This window comes from Thamnophis sirtalis, unplaced genomic scaffold, assembly GCF_051295495.1.
Source record: "Thamnophis sirtalis isolate CommonGarterSnake01/CBP01778 unplaced genomic scaffold, rThaSir2_p1.2 scaffold_15, whole genome shotgun sequence".
In the NCBI taxonomy this organism is placed as follows: domain Eukaryota; kingdom Metazoa; phylum Chordata; class Lepidosauria; order Squamata; family Natricidae; genus Thamnophis; species Thamnophis sirtalis.
Window position 1 is genome coordinate 25,352,812 of NW_028261395.1, and position 24,000 is coordinate 25,376,811.

Consider the following 24,000-nt stretch of genomic DNA (forward strand, 5'->3'; position numbering starts at 1 on the left):
ATTGCCATTATCATCCCAATGTGTACCTTAGTATACACCATATGTGCAGAACTGAGAGGGACGGGGAAGAAAAAACCACACAAATACCGGTTCTTGAGTTTTTACAACACAAATACATAAATTTTTAATCTGAGAAAAATACAAAATGAAACCATGTACAAGTTATGTACAAACCCTTTTTACAAGACAATATATTTATCACAGGATATTACATATGACAAAGTCAGGTAGATCATTTCAAGCACCAGCATTTGCAACCTCTCACTCACGCCTGCCTTCTCCCTCCAAACCTTAGACACGTAAAAGAAAGTAAAAGTGATGTTGTCACACTCCTTTTTCTGAATGAACTTTGAGTTAATGCCACAGGCATTTTCTAGGACCCCTTCAGGAGGAACAGCTAGCTCAGACAGCTGTCTCTGGAGGTTACAGCCCAATCGATGTTCCTGTGATGGGGTGTAGATAGACTAGGTAGGACGTTTTTAATAGCTGTTATTTTTGTTTTGTTTTGATAATAGGCATTAAAATTTGTAACTTTTAGACATGTGTGCTCTCTGGGCACAATCCCCAAAAAAGAGAATTTTGAGAATTGCAAGAATGCATTTGACTCTGTTGAGTGGGAATTCTGGGTTTTTAAAATCCCAACATACCTGAAGGGCACCAGGTTGTAAAAGAGCAATTAAAAAAAAAATGAGTTCATGAATATCCATTTTTAAACCTCTGATTACTTTTTCATATTTCCTTCCAAGCTAGTAATCCTTAAATTGCATTAATGTACCAATCTCAACTACATTTTCTAAACTGTTAGACACATGTATATACCATTCTTGCCTATTTAGAAAGCATTTAATTAAGGAAAAAGTTGAGGACGGATCTGGAGCTTCACAGAAATGATGTGAACTTTTGCTACTCACCTGACAAATCCAAGCATGTTGATGCTCGGCACATAAAGAAAGCATGACTAGCCAACTCTAATACTAATGCAGTTCTGTCTGGACAACTCAATCAAACAATTCTGAAGAACTTAATGGAACCAAGGAAATTTATCTGAATTATTTGCTAGTTAGTACTAAGACCAGCTTCAAGAATGGAGACCACACTATGGTATGGATAATAAGATGTGAAAACAATGCAGTGGTGGAATCTATTGAAATGTGACCTATAAGTAATGAAGCTGAGTTACAAAGGATTTGGAAATAGGATACTCAATGCACAGCTCTGTAGTTGTTTCAGCGTGCGCATGTTGCATTGAATTTTATTATTCAGGTGTGAAATGTCCAGTTTAGGCATCACTCATGGCCTACTGTGACCATCCAAAGCCAGGGGTGTCAAACTCGATTTCATTAAGGGCTGCATCAGAGTTGTGTTTGACCTTGGGGGGCCAGGGTGGGCATGGCTACCTTGACGTCACTCATGTTGGGGGCTCCTGTGGTGGCCTGAGTGCACTGCTAGTGAAAACGGGCTCCCGAGCTCCGTTTTCAGCTGCAATGCATTCCTGCAACCGTCTGCCAGTGAAAACACAGCTCCATTTTTTCTGGCAGAGGCACTGCTGGATGGTCCTTTGCTGTTTCCAGGGCAGCCCCATGGGCCAGATCTAAGCATCCCATGGGCCGGATCCGGCCTCCGGGCCTTGAGTTTGACACTCCTGATCTAAAGCCAGAAAGGATTGGATGGAATCGCACATTTGGAATGGAGGCATGTTTTTCTTTTGTTTTGTTGAGCTTGGGCCTTTTTTTTTTTTTTGCCTGCCTTAAGTTTTACCGAGGCTCAATAGGATCTGTTACCTGGAAAGGAAACTTGTTGAAGCTTTCAACTTTTAAGTGTCTTTTTTTACAAAGGACACAGGTGTCATTCAGTTTTGGAGCACAGGCCTTGATACGCAGTACAAAGCTTGGTGTGGTTGTTGCTGCTTCAAAATGGAGCAGATCAAGGGGTCCCTGCCCACTGCATGAGCAAAATGAAAGCCCTTCAAAACATTCTATTGTGCAGGACCTACATCCCAGAAACCACAACAGGTTATCATAAGGAAATCCTGGGTAATCTAGATGTAGATGATATGATGAATTATGAATTATGAAAGCCTGTAGCACAGCAGTCTACAGGGGATGACAGAGGGGAACTGGGGGTGATAGAGGGGAACTATCAAGGGGAACGGGACCACATGAGCAGCATGCGCAAGCATCTCGACTAGTTGAGCTGTGCATGCATGCATGTGTCTGCCAGCCTGTCAGTCACGCAAGTCAAGCTGCACACAGGCATGGTATTCAAGAGGTGGTATTCTCCCGGTAGCGAAAATTGTGGGTGGTGGCCCCCACCCACCCCAGCTCTAGGGGCATCCCATTTAAGCCCTTTTTTCACCAAAAGGTCATGCACGGAAGGCTGTGCGTGCACGCTCACATTTACGAACCGGTAGGGAAGGTAAGTGAATGCCAAGACTCAAGTCGAGCTGCATATGCATCCACCAGCTCACGTGCGTTGAGCTGCGTGCATGCATGCATGCCAGCTCACTACTCGCATGGCCCAGTTGTGATTAGGTCATGGCCCGTGGGTTGGGGACCCCTGGTGTAGCATGAATCCACTTTTCAGTTATTGCTCTTGTGTTGCTTATTATTGCATAAGATTTAAACATCAAGAAGCCCTCAGGTTTTTCCATAGAGTTTGCCTCTTATGGACATCCAGACCAGATGATTGGACTCTAATGTTGCTTTCGGAGTCTTAACAATCTAGTGAAGCCTTTCTTGGTTTCAGACTCTCTGTTAAGCCTCTGATGCATGTGGTCAAAAAGACAATAGCAACATACATCCCACTGCATGGCTCGTCTAGTGAAGAGAAGGACCAGGGGAGACATGATAGCAGTCTTCCAATACTTAAGCGGCTGCCACAGAGAAGAGGGGGCCAAGCTATTTCCCAAAGCACCTGAAGGTCGGCAAGAATTAATGGATGAAAACTGAACAAGAAGAGATTCTAGAATTAAGGCAAAATTTTCTGACAGTGAGAACAATCAACCTATGGAACAGAAGTTGCCTTCAGACATTGTGGGAGCTTCATCACTGGAAGCTTTCAAGAAGAGACTGGACTGCCACCATCTGTCAGAAATGGTGCAGGGTCTGCATGGGCAGAGGGTTAGACTAGATGACCTACAAGATCCCTTCAAACTTTGTAATCTCTGCTGGCCAAGAAAACATGCAAATATGTCTATGAACTAGAATCTCAGAGATATTATTTGAACAGACGTGACTTGATTAAGGCAGCAATAAAGATAATTATATTAATTAAAAACAAATGGCTTCAAGAATGTCAGCTGAGCACCCCTCAGCAGTTTATTAAAGCATTACAGCAGAACCACTGAATGTCTCCCTTCCTGATGTAGAAAATGCCAAGGACTCAGTAGTCAGTCTTGATTTCTGAGCAATTGGTACGTTCGCATTTCTACCTTGGCTGTTTTCCTTCTAGTCTATTCCTGTCACAGAAAATAATTAAGAGGACGACACGTTTAGTGGAAGCTCTCTAGAAATAATTACATGTGTGTACCAGGGTTGGGTTCTAGATGGCTTTACTGCTCATACGCACGCTGGCTGCATGCTGTGTGTGCATGCACAGTTCAATTAAAATTGTTCTGCGCATGCACAGAACTAAAAAACAAGATGGCGATTGGGGACGCAGTTCGGGGCCGTGACAGGCCTGGGTAGTTGCCGGTTCCAGAGACCCAGGCCACCAGACCACTACCAGTTTGGCCAAACCAGGCTGAACCAGTAGGAACCCACCTCTGGTGTGTATGTGTTGAGAGAAAGATAGTGTGTGGGAGGAAATGCTATTAAAGGTTTCATTTTTATTGGGCATTCAAGGCCCTTCATTGATTTATCCTGGAACGGGTCAAGAAAATATTTCTAGTATTGTAACAAGGATTGCAAAGAAGCCTAAATAATTTGTTTTTCAGGCTAATAAAGAAATATCCCAGAAAAGAACATGGCAGAGAGTTCTAAAATTAGGGATGCTGAGGAGAAAACAAGACACAATTCCATTAAAAAAATGCTTGGTGTAACATTGAAGACCAGCAAAAAGAATTTGCCTCAGAGGACAGCATAGATTTCACCATAGGGGATGAGTTGATGGGCATTAACTGGTTTAGCCTGAAGGGGATCTACTACAGGGGTCGGCAACCTTAAACACTCAAAAAGCCACAAAGGTCCTAACCGGAAGCCCCTCGTTCAATTCTGGAGCCAACCAGAAGTCTGGTTTGCCCACTTGAGAGTCTTCTCCTAGCATGGCATCCTTTTTCCTCTACCTGTCTTAACCAAAAGCCCTATCAATTGTGGAGCCGACCAGCAACAGGGAGCCACAACAGAGGGAAGATAGAGCCACATGCGGCTCCAGAGCTACAGGTTGCTGACTCCTGATCTAGTAGATTACTAACTTAGTTCATTGGTCTCAACAAGCCACAGTAGTGAATGCTTGAATCTCCTGGAAAGTGCAAAACCAAAACTTTCTGCTTGTGAATTTTCCAGAGGAATCCAGCTGTCCTTTATGGATTCTTCCTCAAATCCTAACTCGGTGCTCACCAGATACATTTGAACTACCACATTAGGATCAGTGGTGGGATGCTGCTGGTTTAACAACTGGTTCAGTGAGCACACACTTTGAGCACTTTGTGTAGTTACGCAGCACTGAAAATGGAGCATTTAGAAGCTCAGCTGCTTACCTTCCAAGTCAGCAATGGTAAGTAAAACAGCTGGGTGGGGGAATCAGCTGAGCCGCATGATTTAGAGGAGTTAGAAAGCAGGACAAAGCCAACAAACGTGCATATAGTCAAGGCTATGTTTTTCCCAGTTGAAATGAATGGCTCTGAAAGTTGGACCATAAGAAAGGCTGAGCGCCAATGAATTGAGGCCTTTGAACTAGGGTGCTGAAGAAGATTCCTGTGAGTCCCTTGGACTACAAGGCAATCTAACCGGTCAGTCCTAGAGGATATCAACCCTGACTGCTCTTTAGAAGGCCAGATCCTGGAGACAAATCTCAAATACTTTGGCCACCTAATGAGAAGGAAGGACTCACTGAAGAAGAGCGTAATGCGGGGAAAGATGGAGGGCAAAAGAAGAAGGGGACAGCAGAAAATGAGGTGGCCGAATGGAGTTACGGAAGCAGTAGGCGTGAGCTTAAATGGACTCAGGGGGATGGTAGAGGACAGGAAGGCCTGGAGGAATGTTGTCCATGGGGTCGTGATGGCAACATGACTTTGCAACTAACAACAACAACAAGAAGAAAGCAGGAAATAAAGGGAAGGATGCAGCAGAGACTGGTGGGTGGGGCCAGCTGATAGTCGGAGCTACCGGTTCGACCGAACCGATCCGAACCGGCTGAATACCACCTCTGATTAGGATGACCATTCTGAAAATGTGGCTACTAAACAGAGAGTGAAAGTGAAGTTGGGGAAAGCTGTTGAAAAGTTGTCAGGTGGCTGATGTGATACCAAATGATCCAAACAGAGAAATGTATAGGCTTATCATTTGATTCTGAGACAATAATCACAATTATTATTACAATTGGTCTCACAGTCAGCCAGATGTTTAGACTTAATAGTTTTAGCCACTATTAAGTTCTTCCCAAGGCCCTGGGATCAGTGGTGGGTTTCACTTATTTTTACCACCGATTTGCCCCACGCGCGCACACTCTCTTCCCGTGCGCACATTCCCCGCATGCACCCAGCCTCGAAAACGTGGCTAAGTAGGATGGCATAGCGCGATCTCACCCGCGATCTCCACTACTGGTTTGCTCGAACTGGTCTGAACTGGCTGAATACCACCTCTACCTGGGATAGAGGCAGATGTTGTTATTTTAATGGGGTTAAAATTACTAGGTGAATACAAGGTGTTCCAGGTATTTGCAATTGACCGGTTTTGTGTATTATTAAATTTATTAGCTACCCAACTCCCGAGGATTCCAAGCAATTGGAAGTCAGATTGGGATATGCCTGTTTGCATTTCACTAGTTCAACATCAGTTGAAACTAGAATGATCAGACCTGCTTAGTCCTTAAATTAAGTCCTTAAATTAAAGCCCATCAGGAAATCTCAGGACAGCGGAGTGGACTGATACTCAAGGAGCAAAACTTTGTCCCAAAAAGAAAGCAAAGTGAAGCCACCTCCATTTTTTCCCTCGGGGAAACAACACAGATTAATGAGGTCAACCAGGAATCAAGTTGAGGACTTCGCCGCTATAGATCTACCCTTCACTTTTGGTCACTTCATTTCTTTCACTGTAGCCCAGGCTGTGGATCATCTTAATTTATATTTCTATCAAGCCTTTGACACTTTTCTTCTAGCACTTCAAAATGATGGAAATGCAGGTTGTAAGTTTCTGACATTTTGACTAATTTAAAGGCACGGTGGAATGGACTTTACTTCTCCTCAGCTGTCTCTCGTCAAATTTTATTACAAGGTGACACCTGCGTTCAGTTCATTGCACCTTCCAAGATCTCACATTCATGAATGAGTTCCAGCTCTCTCGTCTGACCTTATTTATTTAGCAGTTTAATATGCCACCCCAATCCTCTTACAATAAAACATAATGAGATAATACAGTGCTATACTTTTCATCCAAGTTACAGGCTCTAAAAGGCATGAAAGCCACGATGTGCGGTGAGCACCTCCCCAAAACTAGGAATAAATAAACTTTAGAGCACAAAATGATTACAGGTAGTCCTCGACTTGCAACAGTTTGTTTAGTGACCATTTAAAGTTACAACGGCACTGACATAAGTGACTTACGACCGTTTTTAACGCTTACGATCATGCATCCTCATGGTCATGTGATCAAAATTCAGATGCGTAGCAGCTGGTTCATATTTGTGACAGTGTCCCCAGGTCACGTGATCCTCCTTTTGTGACCGTCTGACAAGCAAAGTCAGTGGGGAAGCCAGATCCACTTAATAACAGTGTTACTAATTTAACCACTATAATGATTCACTTAACAACTGCAGCAATAAAGGTCATAAAATGGGGCAAAACTCGCTTAGCAACATGCGTTTTAGGCTCAATTGTGGTTGTAAGTCGAGGACTACCTGTACCTAAGAAATGAAGGTTTTCATTTTCCCATTGAAAAAGGCGAAATTATTAGTTAAAATGACATACATCTATGTGAGATCTGCAAAAACCCACTCATGAATTCTATCAAATATAGATATAATAAGTACATATATTATAAAATGAAGAAATGAGCAATCCAAACATTTCTTTTTTCCTTTCTCATGCAAAATTCCCAACTTGCTTTGGTAAATGTTCATACAACATAATTTTCCAAGGAGGGGAAGGGAACCTACCCAGCTAGGTAACCTCATCAGTGCTAGTCCTGACGATGTTACCTAGTTTGGATGATCAAATGTCTGTAGGAAAACAACCAAGCTCCGAGACCACCAAGGACCCCTTAAAGAGGCAAGATGTGAAGACCACTTTGTACGAAACAGAAGTCTGTAAGTCAAACCAATTTCCCACCCACCGCCAACAATTTTGAAGCATACATTTCCAATCATGGCTGAAGAGATTCTTATGGAATTCTATGGGGTAGAAATGCTATAGTGATTATGCCGATGGCAAGCGAATGTAACTCTGAATTGGCTCAACCTTGAATGGGGGCTGTCCAGGGCCATAAGTCTTACAGTTACGTTGCTTAGGCAAGCCAATCATGGCATCCAGCAAAGCTGAATTCACCCAACGTTTATTTTATTTCTTCTTCGCTCACAGAATTGGGAGAAATTCCATTACCTTCACTATCCTCACCATATTAAGTTCTTCAGAACTATTACCAAAGTTTAGAAAGCTGCTTTTAGCCAAGAAGCTGCTGCTATATATTCTAGCCTGCCCTCTTTTTGGACCAAGGGTATTTTAGCTGTATTGACGTAAGTAAATCGAAAACTTTGTACATCTGTTTTGTTAATTGGCAAGTGCAGTCATTATGACTCAAGTGCCATATTTTAACTTTCGTGTTCAAAACAAGAGTGAGCAAAAGATAGAGAAGGGGAGATTGGGTGTTGTCCAGGAGTAGGTTCCGGCAGTCACTACTGCTGGTTTGCTCATGGCCTGCTCGTGGCTTGTTGCATGCTGTGCGTGCATGCACGGTACAATAAAAATGCTGGTTCCAGCGACCCAGGCCAAACCACTACCGGTTCAGCTAAACCGGTACGAACCCACCACTGGTGTTGTCATTGTTTGGATACCATTTTGCTCTTTGCTCTTTTGATTGTATGAGTCGCCCAGAGACACACATATATGAAAAGGGTGGCTATTATAAATTCAACAAATAACTGAATTATATATATAATTCTTTTATATATATAACCTCTTTTCCCATGTACGATTGAGATTGTCTTGGCAACGTTTCGGCGAGGGTTTACCCAGCCTGAAGACGGTGAGTTAGACCTCGCCGAAACGTTGCCAAGACAATTTCAATCTTACATGGGAAAAGACTCAAATACAACAAGACCAGCATAAGGTGCTTCTTTGGATTGATTTTCTACACTTTGCTGCCACAGTCAATATTCTAAACATCTTGTATATTATTATATCAAAGCAGGTTATAATTTTATCATTTTTCAGTTCATGGACGAAAAAGGAGTACAGAAACTGACAGCATCCATGGCCTATTCCACAACTTCCTGTTCATACATCCATCATGGATTGGGCCCTTTGAAAACATATCTAGTGCAAAAACCAGAAGACCCCTTGCCCATATTTTTACAGCGGTTAAGATTTCTCGAAAGTATTGACCCACCTCTGCGTGGGTCATATTATATGGCTAAAGAAAACTGCCCTTCATTGCTGATTTTTCAGGAAAAAAGGATGATACCCAGTCCTTTCGATCAAACAGTTCAATTCTCCATACATTATATTTCCCAGCCTCGTTTGTTTGTACGTTTGAATAAATAATTCTGCAAAACTTAACGACAGAGTAGTCACCATTGAAGGAACCACTCTGGAAATTCAACCTATTAAGACAAAATAAGAATATATTTGTCTTGCAACTAGTAGACCAACATTAAAGCTTGAAGTAATTTTTAGGTTAAGGTACTGGATTCATACAGTGCTGATTTGATTCACTGATATTACTCTAATGATAACAATAGCACAGAATGCTTAAATCTCAGGATGTTTACACTTTGCACAATTACAAAGCTTAACACTAGTTTGTGTAGCTGTGACCTGGTGTCATTTTTGACCTCCGCCTGATTGTAGCCATTTTCTTCAAGGACTTGTCTCTCTAGGTGGATCCAGGTCAGGGGTAGTAGTACATAATTTAAACTGGAGAGAGAAGAGTCGCTGAATTATTTACAGCCTCAGATGCTGGAATAACTATGTTTTGCAATACAGATATGAGATGCCACAATTTTGTCTAATGGCTAGAGAGGCTGTCCACCATTTTGAGGAAGAAAAGCTCTTGAGGAGTAAGCCTTTTCTAAAATGCTTTGTGTTTCTGACATTAAGCATAATCGTTATTTTTTATTATTATGCTTATGCTTCATTTGACGTAACTGTAACAGACAGAGTTCCAAACACTTGGAAATTAAATAGTTGATTTCTAACTTTTTTTAAAAATAGTCAGAAATTAGGTTAGGCTGTAGCTTAGCATAAGCCATGTCAGGATCATAGTGTATGCATCACAGTTAAGAGCTTGATTAACATCTGCATGTATGATGACTGAGAAGCTGGAATCTGCCATTATCAACACAAGACACCACTGAGATATCGGCATGGATGTTGTCACTTTTTAGGGTGTGTAGCCAACCTCAGTTTTCCCCCCTAGATTAATATAAATCAAACAATAAGCCTAACTTTTAAAATATGAGATTGGGTTGTGAATGCTTTCTGAAGCTTGTGGAGAAATTTTCAATCATCATGGTTAACCCCTCTTCATCTTGAGAACTTCTGATAATGCTCACCAGAAAGCTACAGAAATTTCTACAGGTTTCTGGAAGAAACAGAGATCATTCAAATGCCTATGGAGATTCTCACTCCTCCAGGTCATGGTTGTCCCAAAATGCTTTTCCAAAAGGCAGTTGGATTTTCTTAAGCTTTTTCCCACTTGAAAACATTTCACTCCTCATCCAAGAAGCTTCTTCAGTTCTGAACTAAACTCAACAGAACTGAAGAAGCTTCTTGGATATGAGAAGAAAAATGTTTACAAGGAAAAAAACTCCCAAGAAAGTCCAGTTGCCTTTTGAAAAAGCACATTGGGAAGACCATTCAAATGCTGTACATATATATATATTTATTCATAAAAACTCATGGTCTGAATGACCCTGTAACACAATTATTTGATTGGAAGATTCCATTATGAACATATGTGACTCTATAATGATTAGAAAGCCATTCTCAAGCTAGCGTCTTCCACTGTGGGGGAATATTTGGAGGGCACCAGAGTGGGAGGCTTATCTTTAAAGATTCATCATTCCAGAATAATATTCTTTCTATAAAAATAGGACGTTTCCACTTTTTTTTCCAAAATAAATAAGCTTTAGTTTATTAAGAGCTGGTGTCAATGCTAAACAAAATACATGTCTTCCAGAAAAAGAAACATTCTAGTAAACTCTTCTTTGTTTGTTCTTCTTCTTTGATTTACTAAAATACAAGTGGACTTGTTTAAAATACATTATTTCTCTCTCTCTTAATTACATTTTTGCCTCGATTTGTGACCATCATTCTCCTGAGAGGGATAGAAAGGAACAAGAGAAAGGTGAGAGGAGCAAGAATGTGTGTGTGTTTGTGTGTGTATATATAATATATATATAATAAATATATATATATATTTATTACATACTCTGTGTGGAGTCCGGCCACAATCTGCAGCTGTTCTGTTTTAAGGGAAAAATACTTGACAATGAATAAAGAAATATATTCATAATATATCTTCTTTCTAATAAATAAAAATAATTTAAAATGCTAGAGACTATACATGACTGTTTTTATTATGTTCATATATAAATGAAATAGTTTCCAAAATACATGGAAGCAAATATTAAAGGCAGACAAACAAAAAAAATCTGTCTACTGTACTTTCCGGCAAATCCTTGCTTTTCATTTACTTTTCCCACCAAAGGTTCAGCATGAAAGAGGAATAAATGTTATATCACCGTTCATGAAGTCCGTCAGGTCCTTTTGTCGCTCTCTCTTTCTCTCTATTTTTTTTATTATTATTTTATTTAAAAAACTACTACATTGTTCTGTCCTAGGAGTCAACATTCATCTTCGACTTCTCTGATTGGTGGAATCAAGCTGCTTGTAGACTTATATTGATTGATATGATTGGCCACGTGTGTGGTCATGGGCTTGATTTGAATGTTTCTGGGGTAGGCGTTTTCTGATTCATCTGTAAACCATTTCTTTTCTGCTGAAGAGTAGAAATACGGGAAGAGAGAGAGGAAGAAAGAAAGAGAGAGAGAGAGGGAGGGAGAGAGAGAAGGAAAGAAGAAAAGAAGAAGGGTCATTAGTGCCATGCCAAAAGCAGTTGAGAAAAGTGCATTTTAGTCTGTGTTGCGTGGTGTTTCAAAGCAATCAAAGAGGAAGCGGCTTTGACTAATGACTAGCATTGAAGGGTAGTAGGTTTTGTAAAACCTGAAAACATTGATTAGATGGAAGGATGAAAAGCTTGCTGGCTTGAAGGCAAAGAGTTAAAAAGAGAGGGCAGGAGGCTGACTTATTTATGGAAACTTTACTTTCAAACTTTAATGGTATTTGTATGCCGCCCACTCCCTAGGGACTCTGGCGGCTCACAACAAATAAAAACATTTAAAACATTTAAAATTACAGAATTAAGATCAACACAACATCCATTTCATCAAATGGGGCTGGAATAATCAACAGCCCCAGGCCTGCCGGAACAGCCAGGTCTTGGTCGCTTTACGGAAGGCCCGGAGAGTGGTGAGGGTCCGGATCTCAGCAGGCAGCTCGTTCCACAAGGCTGGTGCAGCTACAGAGAAGGCCCTCCCTCGGGGAGCCGCCAACCGGCATTGTCCGGTCGACGGCACCCAGAGGAGGCTCAACCTGTGTGATCTTACAGTGAATCAACTTCTGGAAACGTGAGCCTCTTACTCGATTAGTGACATGCTCCACGATGAGGAAAGTGCTCCATGGTTGAGATTAGGACAGGAATGCATTTGCTGCGTTAAATTTTCTCTGAAAAGAAATAAGCTCTTTGGGAATTTTCAATATTGCTGAATATTGTCATCTTTTGTTTTACTCACTGGTGAGGATTCAGTTATTTTATATGCTTGAATGGCTGAAATGTAGTTGTTGATACTGGCAACATTTGAAAATGGCTGTTTGGTGACCATGGTTGTCCTCTCATCAGAAAATAAAACCCATGCATGGGGTTTTTGGTAAATGGCCATGGAAAACTATGCTTCATCACAATGGAGCAGCATCTAATTGCATTCCTTAGCATATAGTGGACCATATATATTCATTTATTTGCATCCTGCTTTTATTATTTTTACAGATAACTCAAGGCAGTGAACATATCCTATCCTATCCTGTCCTGTCCTGTCCTACCCTATCCTATCCCATCCTATTCTGTCCCATTATTCCATATGTTCTGTCCTGTTCTATTCTATTCTTATTTCATATTCTGTTCTATTCTATTCCTATTCCATATTCTATTCTATTCTTATTTCATATACTATTCTATTATATTTATTCCATATTCTATTCCATTCTATTCTATTCCATTCCATTCCTATTCCATATTCTATTTTAATTCCATATTTTCTACTCTATTCTATTCTGTTCTATTCTATTCCTGATCTATTCTAGTATACATATACATATTTGTGTGTGTGTGTGTGTGTGTGTGTGTGTGTGTGTGTGTGTGTGTGTGTAGAGGAAATGCCTATCTACATGCATGGTGAGAATTTACACCACGCCCCCCGAAAACTCCATCCCAAACGTTAATTGTAACACACAGGTTGGAACAGATTTTCTGATCAACACACGGACAAGTGATAGAGAACCAGAAATTGTCTGGTTTTCCCCATGCCTGGAAGTGGTCAACAACAATCACTGAAAAAGATATCCTTTGGGTAGGAAGAGAAAGTTTGAGTTGGGCCATTTACATTGGCTTCCAATATGTTGCCAGCATCACCAGCATCGTGTTGCTGACGAACCACGTTCTCCAACCAAGTTGCCCATAAGGGGCCATTTTTCAGCCTCAGCCATTGTCTAATCAATTGCTTAGAAAGGAACACCTTTGTGGCTTTTACACAAGACATTGTTGTGGAAGAAACAGCCAGGGTAGCAGCCAATCCAGTGATTTAATCTGCCTGACATTTACAGGAATCTTTCCTGTGTGGTGACATATTGACTGACTTTGTAACCAGAACTGGCTGTTAACTTCTGCAAGGTTTTCATCAAGCTACATAAGTGAGAAATTTAGATGACACGTTGAGGTTTCTACCCTGTGCATTTCGTTACCAGTCATTTTATTTTGCTCGCGGACGTCTTTACTTCTCTCTAGGTTCTTTTTCCATCGCAAATGCAGGTGCTCCTAAATTCCTTGGTCTCTAATTAAGTTTGCTCTGATTTGAACAGATTGGCCGGTAGGAATTCATCATGTGAAAATCCTGCTAACTGATTAAGTGCCTTAAATTATTCTTCCTGACAAAATGATAAAGTTACAGTCTGTTCTAAGATGATCTACAACTTGGCAGATTTCAATGGTGTCTTTCTATATTCATTTATCTTTTTTTTTTGTGGTCAAACAAGGTTGTTTTTTTTTTTTAAACCCACATATACAGCCATACATCTTTTAAAGTCATCAGAACATTTGAATTGTTCATGAGCCTTGGAAAGGAAGCAGAGTTGCAGTGGTGTGTGTGTGTGGATATATTCCAGGGAAACTGCACACTTCAGAAATAATTTCAGCTTCATTTAAAAAAGCATTTAGTTCAAGTATGACGCACCAACCATTATGCATTTGTAGAAACCAATTTCGCATGAGCTACGCTTAAGATGGCTTTTCCGAGGTATGCTTCAATTGTGACAGTTCACCTGTTTTACAAGCCTTGTGTGTTCACACAAATGCTTTTTCAATGGCTTTGTAAATTAAAATGAAAGAAAGAAACCGAAACAAGCATACATTCAATCTCTGTTTCTTTTATCAGGCTGGTGTTTGGTCAGAACTGTTGTCTTAAATGCTTTGCTTTACACAAAGGAGACCTTGGATCAGATATCTGGGAATCTGGGAAGCGATGAAAGTTTTAGACTAACAGGAGGACACCCCAAATTGCATTCATTCCTAATCCTGAAAACTCAAGCTACTTTTCTGCCCAATCAACCCCGCTTGAAAAATAAGAAAGAAAGAGAACATGCCACTCAGACCTCCTGAACAAAAGATCAAATATAAATCAAACAAATATGAGGAGTCCTGAAAAAGGAAAGTTACTTATCTTGATCATGCATACAACCTATTTCATACAGGTCTGCCTCTCTTTAAAATGTCTGAAGTAGGAAGTAGGTAGAATCTGGTTCTTCCTTTCCATAAAGATACCCTCAAGTCCTGGATAATGTTTTAAAATGGAGGCATAGTACAGAGACATTCATTTGGGTTATTTGCTGCTATACCAGGCCTCCCGAGCCCCATTTTCAGTGGCAGAAGATTGCAGGAGGCTGGGGCAGCCGAAAATGGAGCTCGGGAGCCTATTTGTGCAGGCAAAGTGCTCGGGCCACCACAGGCATCCCGACAAGAGTGACATTGAGCTGGCTACGCCCACCCTGGCCATACCCACCCCAGCCTCCCGAGGTCAAACACAACCCTGATGAGGCCCTCAATGAAATTGAGTTTGACACCCCTGTTTCAGAGGTTTCCCTCATCTCAGTTGACCCAGCAATTATGCTTTGTGGTGTCTCATTGGTGCATGAGTACGCTAACTAACCCAGGTCTCCAACAACGTTACCGATTCAGGAAACCAAGTTGCTAATGTTAGCCAGAGCCTCTGGAAAAGCCATCAAGCGATAATAACAAAATCCTTTCAATTCACAGCAAACATAAGAATGAATTAAACACTGATTTCAAACTGTAAACACACAAAACTCAATTAACGCCAACAATGTAAATGTAATTATAACGCTCACAGTTCAAACAAAGAGACTCAGTCTGCATCTTAATCAACCCCTTCTCTGGATCAACACCTACATATAACCACACTCCTAAAGGGTCACACACTAGAACCAGCATGTACTCACATTCACGCTCCTCAAGCCCACAGCAAGAACCAGACCCCCTATAAAGCAACTTATCGGTACCCCATTTTCTCTATAGATAACCCTATGGGCAGAGCTCTGTGTTGGTGAATAAATACAATCTCCATTCCTCACAGCTGTCTAGATTTCATGTTGATTTGTTCTTATGCAACCCCCGATTGAGCTGGAATCCCAAATTATTCTTCTGACACTTTGTCTCTGCAGCCAGACAAGTACAGTAGAACCTCTGGTCATGACCATAATTCATTCCATAATTTTGGTTGCAACCCGATTTGGTCATGACCTGAACCTAACCAAAATTAATGCAGTGGACACACATGGGTTGCTGTTGTTGGAAATTTGGCACTTACAAAAAAACCCCGACTTGGTTATGGTCAGAAGCGTTCGGGACCAGAGGTACATCAGAAGGCATTATTAAAGATGGCTTAAGGGACCAATCAGCACCCACAAATGGGTTGAAACTGGCCTTCTACACTAGAATTGTGTTTGCTGGAGTGAGATCTGAGAGCCCTTCATTTAGACTTCTTTCTTGAGAATTTGGCTTCACAGAGGAGAATTTCTCGTCCATCGGCCTTCCCAAACCAACAGATTAGCTGTGATCATCTCCATTTTGAGCCCATTATGAACTTTCCCCCCTTTTTTGGTTCTCAAATGCACATGGAAAGCGCTTTCATATGAACACTCGCTTCCTTAGTTGGCAAAAACAGGATAAAGCATTCGCAGAAAAGAAAAATAGGTCCAGGGGCCAAAGAAGACCAGCATAATTTCACATCAATCTCATCAATAGGAAAGGGAAGATGGGCGGTAGTGGACATACAGTATATAGGGATAGGAGATGGGAAACAGACAGGACAGGATGGAATCACGGGGACATAATTTACCCATCGTCTAAATAGCTAGTACAAAGACATGTGCAGCTGGAAATGCAAGCGGATGAAAACATTTAGAAACAAAAAGGAAATTATATATATATATATATATATATATATATATATATATATATATATATATATATATATATATATATATATATATATATATATATATATATATATAATTTGTATGTGTGTATATATATATATACACATACATACATACACAAACTGAACAACGGCAACAGGTCAGCTAATTTACTCTACGTTTAGAAATAAGGCAGAAAGAATAAAAGCAGCAAATAACCCAAAACCGAAGAGGGAAACCAAAAGAGAAGTAAATGAAAACAAAATACAAATCAAAACTGAATTGAGGTTGGTAAGGTGGTCTTTAATGTGTCACAAGTTTTCACAAGGACAAAGTTGGAGAAGGGGGAAAAAAACCCGGTTGTCTAGCTCATGCAGAACCAGCGGTGATCATACCTTGACCCATCCTATTCATCCTTGTGGCACTTTAGGAAGAGAAGTATATAAGCTATGTAAGTTTTCAAAAAGGCATTTAAACTGTCACATGTCCCACTGAGCACTTTAACTGGCACATCCTTGGCAGTCTTTGAGGAAATGCCTAATGGCAGTGTGGGGATGGGAGGGACAGTTTCCTCCCCCGCCCCAAATGTACATGTACATATATACACAAGTGCATTAATTTAAGATTGGTAGAAAAGGACTGCAATATTGCTTTCCAATTGGGACTGGAATACGGATGCTTAGGAGGAGAGGAAGAATAGGAATCTGACACGATTTCCAGCAATCGCATCTCCCAAATCGTCAAAATGTAGGAAGTGTTTGTGCGATCGTGCGATGTATCTCATTGCGATTAAACCAGAGGTTGTCAGTAAAAGTGCTTGGCTTCGTTGTCAATTCACACAGCAAGCTTTAACCATCAACATGCTTTTGGGAGAAGCAGAAGGGAAGGGGATGCCTACAGTCGCTAGCAACTCTTCCTAGCCCCAATATACAACTTTCTAAAACACACAGAACACATGCGAGGCGAACAACTAGCTCTCTCTACCAAAAGAAAGGAAGGGAGGGAAGGAATTGTAGAATTGCAAAGGGTGCACGTTCTGCACTGAAGGGTGGTGGCGGTAAAAAAAGTGGTACGGAATTTCAAAGTGCAGCGCGGATGTCCATAACCTCTTCAGTGTTCCATTTGGAGTCCATTCCTACAAGTCACCAATAAATGGACTGCCATAGCAGTTAGCTTGGCCGGGGTCTTTCCAAATGTTCCAACACGCAAAATAAGAGCAACATGGAAATATATTTGGAGTTTAGGCAGTGGTGGGATTCAAATAATTTAACAACTGGTTCTCTGCACTAATGACCAGCTGGGTGGGTGTGGATATGGTGGGCACGGCCCAGGAGTGTGACAGACAACATCCGGCCTACTGCACCCGGGAGCACTCGTTGTCACACCATGGCACCTGTTTTGGGCCTAGTAGGCCTCTCTGCATCTATCTGGGAGCCAAAATGGGATGTGTGGGGACTCTTGGAAGGGGCGGGGTGGGGCCAGCCAGCAATTTAACAACCGGTTCACCCAAACCGCCCTGAACCAGATGAATCCCACCACTGGATTTTGGGATGGCTGTGCTGAGAACTGTGAAATATCAGATTTTGTCATGTCTATGTTTTGAGAACAGGGCTTTCTCAAATGGTTTTGTAGAAAATATCAGCATATTGCAAGGAGGACTAAAGGCTAAGACAGCCTCAAAAAAAGGGAGGGGGAACATGCCCCATGGCCTGTAAATATGCCCATGGCAACAGGGAAGAATTACGCAGCAGTGTTGTTTGCACATGTGCATGCCGCCAATAATGCCGGCAGATTAATTGGCAAGTGAGGAGCAATCTACAAAGTATCACCAACTTCCACAAGCATGAGAGCAGTTGAGGGACAAGTGGGCAGGCAGAATGAATGCTAGGGGCCTTATTAAGAAAAATATGCTATGATAGAAGATGTGTGGCTCAGAGCTGAACTGCGGGGTTCCTGATGCTCTCTGAACTTGGTGGTTTTCTTGTAGATGTTTCATTACCCAACTAGGTAACATCATCAGTGATAGAAGGAGGTGGGGTTTGTGGGGAAGAGAAGGAGGACTGTGGTATCCTTGGTGTTCTCTGAACTTGGTGGCTTTCTTGTAGATGTTTCCTTACCCAACTACATAACATCCTCAGTGATAGAAGGAGGTGGGGTTTGTGGACCAGAGGAAGGAGAAGAGGAGGAGGAGGAGGGGGGAGGGAAGAGGACTGTTGGGTGCTGCCCGAACTTGGTTGCTTTCTTGCAGATGTTTCATTACCTAACTAGGTAACATCATCATGTCTGCAAGAAAACAGCTACCCTAGGATTACAAATGGACACCTATTGTTCTGGAAGTGAATTATTTTTTGAGTGACAGAGAGAAACAAAGCTTCAGCATGGCTCCAAAAATAAAAAATGTGGCTCCAAAAATCAAAGAGTCCTGTGTTTGGGAATACTTGTAAGGAGTGTTGAATTTAACACTTAGTTTAAACACTCAATAAGGAAGCGAGATTTGGCAAATCTATTAGAGTGGCTACCAAAGTAAAGACCTATAAGGCAACCTGTTTGGTGGATTCTTTTTAATCTTTTAAAATCAGCTGGTACAGGTAATCCTCGACCTTGGACCTTAATGGAGCCCCAAATTTCTGTTGTTAAGTGAGACATTTGTCCAATGGGTTTTGCCCCATTTTATGATGGGGCTTCCTTGCCCCAGTTGTTCAGTGAATCACGGCAGTTGGTAAGCTAGTCGCACGGCCGTTAAGTGAATCAGGCTTCCCCATTTGTTCTGCTGGTCAGAAGGTCGCCAGAAAACCTTGGGACACAGCAACGGTTGTAACTACAGACCAGTTGCCAAACATCTGGCCAAGGTGGCGCAGTGGTTAAATGCAGCACTGCAGGCTACTGCTAGATCAGCAGGTCAGCGGTTCAAATCTCACCGGCTCAGGGTTGACTCAGCCTTCCATCCTTCCGAGGTGGGTAAAATGAGGACCCAGATTGTTGGGGGCAATATGCTGACTCTCTGTAAACCGCTTAGAGAGGCCTGAAAGGCCTATGAAGCGGTATATAAGTCTACTGCTATTGCTATTGCTATTTTGATCATGTGATCATGGGGATGCTACAAAGGTTGTAGGCGTGAAAAAAACCAGCCCCAAGTCACTTTTTCCAGTGCCGTTGCGACTTTGAACAATCACTAAATGAACTGCTGTAAGTGGAGGACTACCTGTAAATTTTACTGTCAAACAGGCTTGCCAAGCCTATTAGCTAAGGCCTGGTCCCACTTTTTCTTCAAGGTGTGTGTCTTCCTTGAGGTATTGACAGCACTAAATTAAAAATCTCCAAGCAGGGAGGGAGAGAGGGAGAGAGAGAGGGAGAGAGAGGGAGAGAGAGAGAGAAAAGATCTCCTGTGGAACATTGCTTAAATTAAGGAAAACTTTCTGCTCCGTGTTGAATATTCTATGTATGCTCCTTTGCTACGTGAAGAAGCTTTTACCTCATCTATTTTGTACACCAGGTGACAAATGCACCTTTTATTAGAAGTCAAAGTCTCAGGAAGGAATATCCTAATGAGTTGCATCCAATATTTATAAATTGTGTGTAGCACTACATCCCAGATGTCAAAAAGGGACAGAAAAGATAGTTATTCGTGTGGCAGGCTAGATGGGACTTAATATGCAAGCAGATTTTTTTTTAATCTTAAAAAAAAAAAAAGGTTAAATCACTACAATGGGAAAAACGACATCCCTAACAATTTCTGGGTATTAAATGAAAGAAGGCACCGTGATAAAGCTAACATTGCTTTAGTGTAACAGCATGTGTGTAAGACTATGGGGAAAAACAACAACTACAATGGTGTGCAAGACACATGTTATCTGCAGCCCAAGGGATTGAATTTTCTCATCTCCCTGGTAGGTTTCACTAATGCTTGCAAAATGATTCCATTGGGAGAATCCCGCCTTTATGTATGTGATTGTGAAGTCTCTCTCTCTCTCTCTCTCCCTCTCTCTCTCTCTCCCCACACTCCAACTCTTACCTTAAAGGTAAAGGTTCCCTCGCACTTGTGTGCTAGTCGTTTCCAGCTCTAGGGGTAGTACTCATCTCCGTTTCTAAGCCAAAGAGCCAGCGCTGTCCGAAGATGTCTCTGTGATCATGTGGCCGACATGACTCAATGCCAAAGGCACACAGAGCGCTCTAATCTTCCCACCAAAGTGGTCCCTATTTTTCTACTTGCATTTTTTAACATGCTTTCAAACTGCTAGGTTGGCGGGAGCTGGCACAAGTAACAGGAGCTCACTCCGTTACGCTAGGGATTCGAACGGCCAAACTGCCGACCTTTCTGATCGACAAGCTCGGCATTGAGCTGCCAGGTCCCTTACTCTTTTCCTTAAGTACATCTATTTCTGGAGTTGACTTCTTTTTTTATAAAAAAAAAACCCAACCCCAAATCCATTATCTCACTTGGAGAGGAAAAATCGCTGCACTATTTAGCAGTTCGCTCTTTATCAGATCCGCTCTGCAATCGTCAATGGGGTTTTGGTCCATTTGCTTGGTTGCTGTTGTGCTTAAAAAGGGTTTCATGGTATCAAAATAAAAATGACAACCACATGCACACTGTCATACGTATGTGTATAAAATGGGGGATCCATGGGGGAAAGCCGAGGAGAACAGGAGGAAGCTAATTATTGGACACACCAATTAGGAAAGAATGAGTGGATACAGCTTCACACACAGGGAGAGGAGAGACATGGATCAGAGTCTATCTTCTTGCACGTACTTCTGCTTTTCCCGGGAGTCCCTGGACTTTGGGCGGTTCTGTCGATTCGCCGTAGCCGTCAGAGAATGGACCGAAGAGCTTTTCTTGCTAGACGCATAAGAAGAGTGGGAAGAGTGAGAGAGACTCGCCCGAGACTGGCCGGCGTTGTGGTCGTACTGCATCAAACAGAAGATCCAGTCCGTCGGCACCAGCTCGAATTCATAAGGTGGATTGGCTATAACAAAACTGGAAAAGAAAAGAAGAAAAACAACAACACAAGAAGTAATGGATAGAAGCTTATCGCAGAGAGAGCCAACCTAGAACACAAGAGAAATGTCCTGTCCGTGAGAACAATTAATCAGCAGAACGGCCTTTGGCTCCAGAAGTTGTGGCTGATCCATCCATCCTTCTGTCTCTGTCTGTCCCTCCCTCCCTCCCCTCCTTCCTTCCTTCCTCATTTCCAACATGGCATTTATGATTTTCCAAAATCTGTGACTTTCCACCCAAAAATGTCCATCAGAACAAAAAAAAAGTTTATAGTATCTCTCTCTCTCTGCATGTATTCTTTCTTTCTTTCTTTCTTTCTTTCTTTCTCTCTCTCTCTCTCTTCCCCTTACTTCTTTTTCTATCTCTTCCTCCCTCCCTCCCTCATTTCCAATGTGGCATTTATGATTTTCCAAAATCTGTGACTTTCCAGCCAAAAATGTCCAACAGAACGAAAAAATGTTTATAGTATCTCTCTCTCTCTGCATTTATTTTTTTTCTTTCTTTCTTTCTTTCTTTCTTTCTTTCTTTCTTTCTTTCTTTCTTTCTTTCTTTCTTTCTTTCTTTGTCTGTCTGTCTCTCTCTCTCTCCCCCCTTCCTTCCTTCTATTTCTATCTCTTCCTTCCATTTCACTGTTGCAGCGACTGGGCAGCTCATAGAATAATAAAACATTTTAAAATATAATACAAAATGCTTAAAATTATGAAAATTAAATAAAACCAGGAGGAGAGGCAACAGGGCAGTGGGGAATCTCTCTATTCTGTCAGCCACCACCAGTCTATTGGGACAAAGGCCAACCATAAGAGACATGCTTGAGGCTCTTCCAGAAGGCCAAGATTGTTGAGGCAGCTCTCACCTCCAGCAGGAGACTCAAAGTTCTTTGGCAGACAGGATCCAAAGTAGGCCTTTCCTGCTGGAGCAAGTGGGATGGACAAAACCTATTTGGGGGAAATGGCTGGTCCCCTGTCATAAAAGGCTTTATAGGTGGTAACCAACACCCTGAGTTTGCCCCATTTCTCCACTTTTTGTTGTGGCCCGCCAGTGGCCAGTAGAGCTGGCAGCAGATTCCGACAGTGAGGAGGTTGAGGAAGAACATGGGCCAATCCTGGAGTCTGGGAAAGGCTCCGATGAGGGCTCTGTGTTGGAGGCAGAGATGGGGCCAGGGCCGTCCGACAGTTATCAGCTGCCTTCGGAGTCAGACATCAGTGAGGCAGAGGAATAGCTGGAGCCTGTTCCCAGTGTGCGCAAGAACAGAGTTGCCAAACGAAGGGACTTGGGAGTATGGCCACAGGTGGGATGGTGAATGGCCCCTCCCACAGGGAATAAAAGAGGAGCAAAAGGGGAGGGGTGTTTGCAGGAGACAATTAGTTCATTCCTGCATTCTTGCCAAGTATTGTGGCCTCTGAAAGATATCGGCCTGGCCATGCTCCAAGCCTGATCAAGGTCGGTAATTGTGAACTATCTTGAAAGACTGTGGGAGAGGAAAAACTTTGCTGGAGAGGAATTCACTGTAAATTAAATAAAAGGGATTTATTGGGACGAGGACGAGGCTTTGTGCTGCTGGGGGAGCCTGGGTCAGAACACTTTCCTTTCAACATCTCACTCAAGAAAGAATTGTGGGAAATTGAAATGTTCTGGTTTGCAGGTCCTATCAAACACAGAATGTTTTTGAAGCAGTTGTCTATTTCTATTTATTTCTGTGGAGAAGCAAAAAGATATCTGGTGCTAACAAAAGTACAGCTATTGAATAACTGTTTTCTGGGTTCTAAAAAGAACAACCTCACTTAATGAATGGTTGGACATATTTAAAATAACAAGGATCAGGCCCCAAAAAGTTGGCACATACCGTTTCGTGCATTGGCTAGGCGTGCTTGAGTTGAAATCTCTTAATCGGTATATTCCAAAGCAGAGCATATTGTAAGTTTTCAAAGCTTTACAAAATAGATCTCCATAACAACCACCATCCTAGGAAACAATAAGCAAACAAACAAATACATAAAAGAAATGTTTTCCCCACCCTCTCAGTTATCACTATGACATGGAACATGAGGGAAATAATTTAAATCAATAGTTCTTTGCCAAAGAAAGTGTAAGGGAATCTGCTGCAAGTGAGAGACAATTCCTCAAGGAACTCTTTCATTTTAAATGTTCAATCTTGGAACAGCTAATAAATATGTGCACAACAACCCTAACCACAATCAAAGTGCTGGAAATGGGAACATCAGTCTTATTTGAAATGAACTCCCAAGTTTGGGATCCGCAGATCAGCTGCTCCCACAAATGAAGAACAATGCAATCTGGGATGATTAAGAACACGCAACATTTGCTTTCTTGCTCTAATCTTGGAAGTAGCTTCATTTGGTGATGTTGTCAATTGTCATGAAGGTAGTTTGGATTTTAGCAAGGAGAACATGATGTCATAGGACAGGACTGTTCCACCTTGCTCTGGAAAAAGGGAGGAGGAGGAGGACAAGGAGGGAACATGTAGAAGAGGAAGAGGAGGAGGAGGGAAGGTGGAGAAGGAGAAGAGAAGGAGGAGGAGGGAAGGTGGAGAAGAGAAGGAGAAGAGAGGAGGAGGAAGAGAAAAGGTGGAGAAGAGAAAGAGAAGGAGGAAGAGGAAGGAAGGTGTAGAAGAGAAGAAGAGAAGGAAAAGGAAGCCGAGGAGGGAAGGTGGAGAAGAGGAAGAGAAGAGAAGGAGGAGGAAAGGTGGAGAAGAAAAGGAGGAGGAGGAAGAGAAGAAGATGAAGAGAAACAGGAGGAGAAGGGAAGGTAGAGAAGAGGAAGACAAGAGAAGGAGGAGAAAGGA

General features: G+C 41.9%; 1 protein-coding gene across 12 annotated transcripts in view; it reads right to left on the reverse strand.

Annotated features, from left to right (window-relative positions):
• Positions 1-90: 90 nt before the first annotated feature.
• The window catches only part of KCNMA1 (potassium calcium-activated channel subfamily M alpha 1), a 648,117-nt gene continuing 624,207 nt past the window's right edge, over positions 91-24,000 (reverse strand). For 4 of the 12 annotated variants that reach the window (XM_087702560.1, XM_087702552.1, XM_087702550.1 and 1 more), the window contains 4 exons: positions 23,041-23,159; positions 20,952-21,176; positions 16,594-16,622; positions 91-11,372 (listed from right to left, as the gene is read on the reverse strand). In XM_087702560.1, the coding sequence (XP_087558686.1) occupies positions 11,218-11,372; positions 16,594-16,622; positions 20,952-21,176; positions 23,041-23,159 (528 nt within the window). In that variant the 3' untranslated portion in view covers positions 91-11,217. The remainder of the gene's footprint in view (positions 11,373-16,593; positions 16,623-20,951; positions 21,177-23,040; positions 23,160-24,000) is intronic. The other 8 variants (XM_087702562.1, XM_087702556.1, XM_087702558.1 and 5 more) reach the window with 3 other exon arrangements.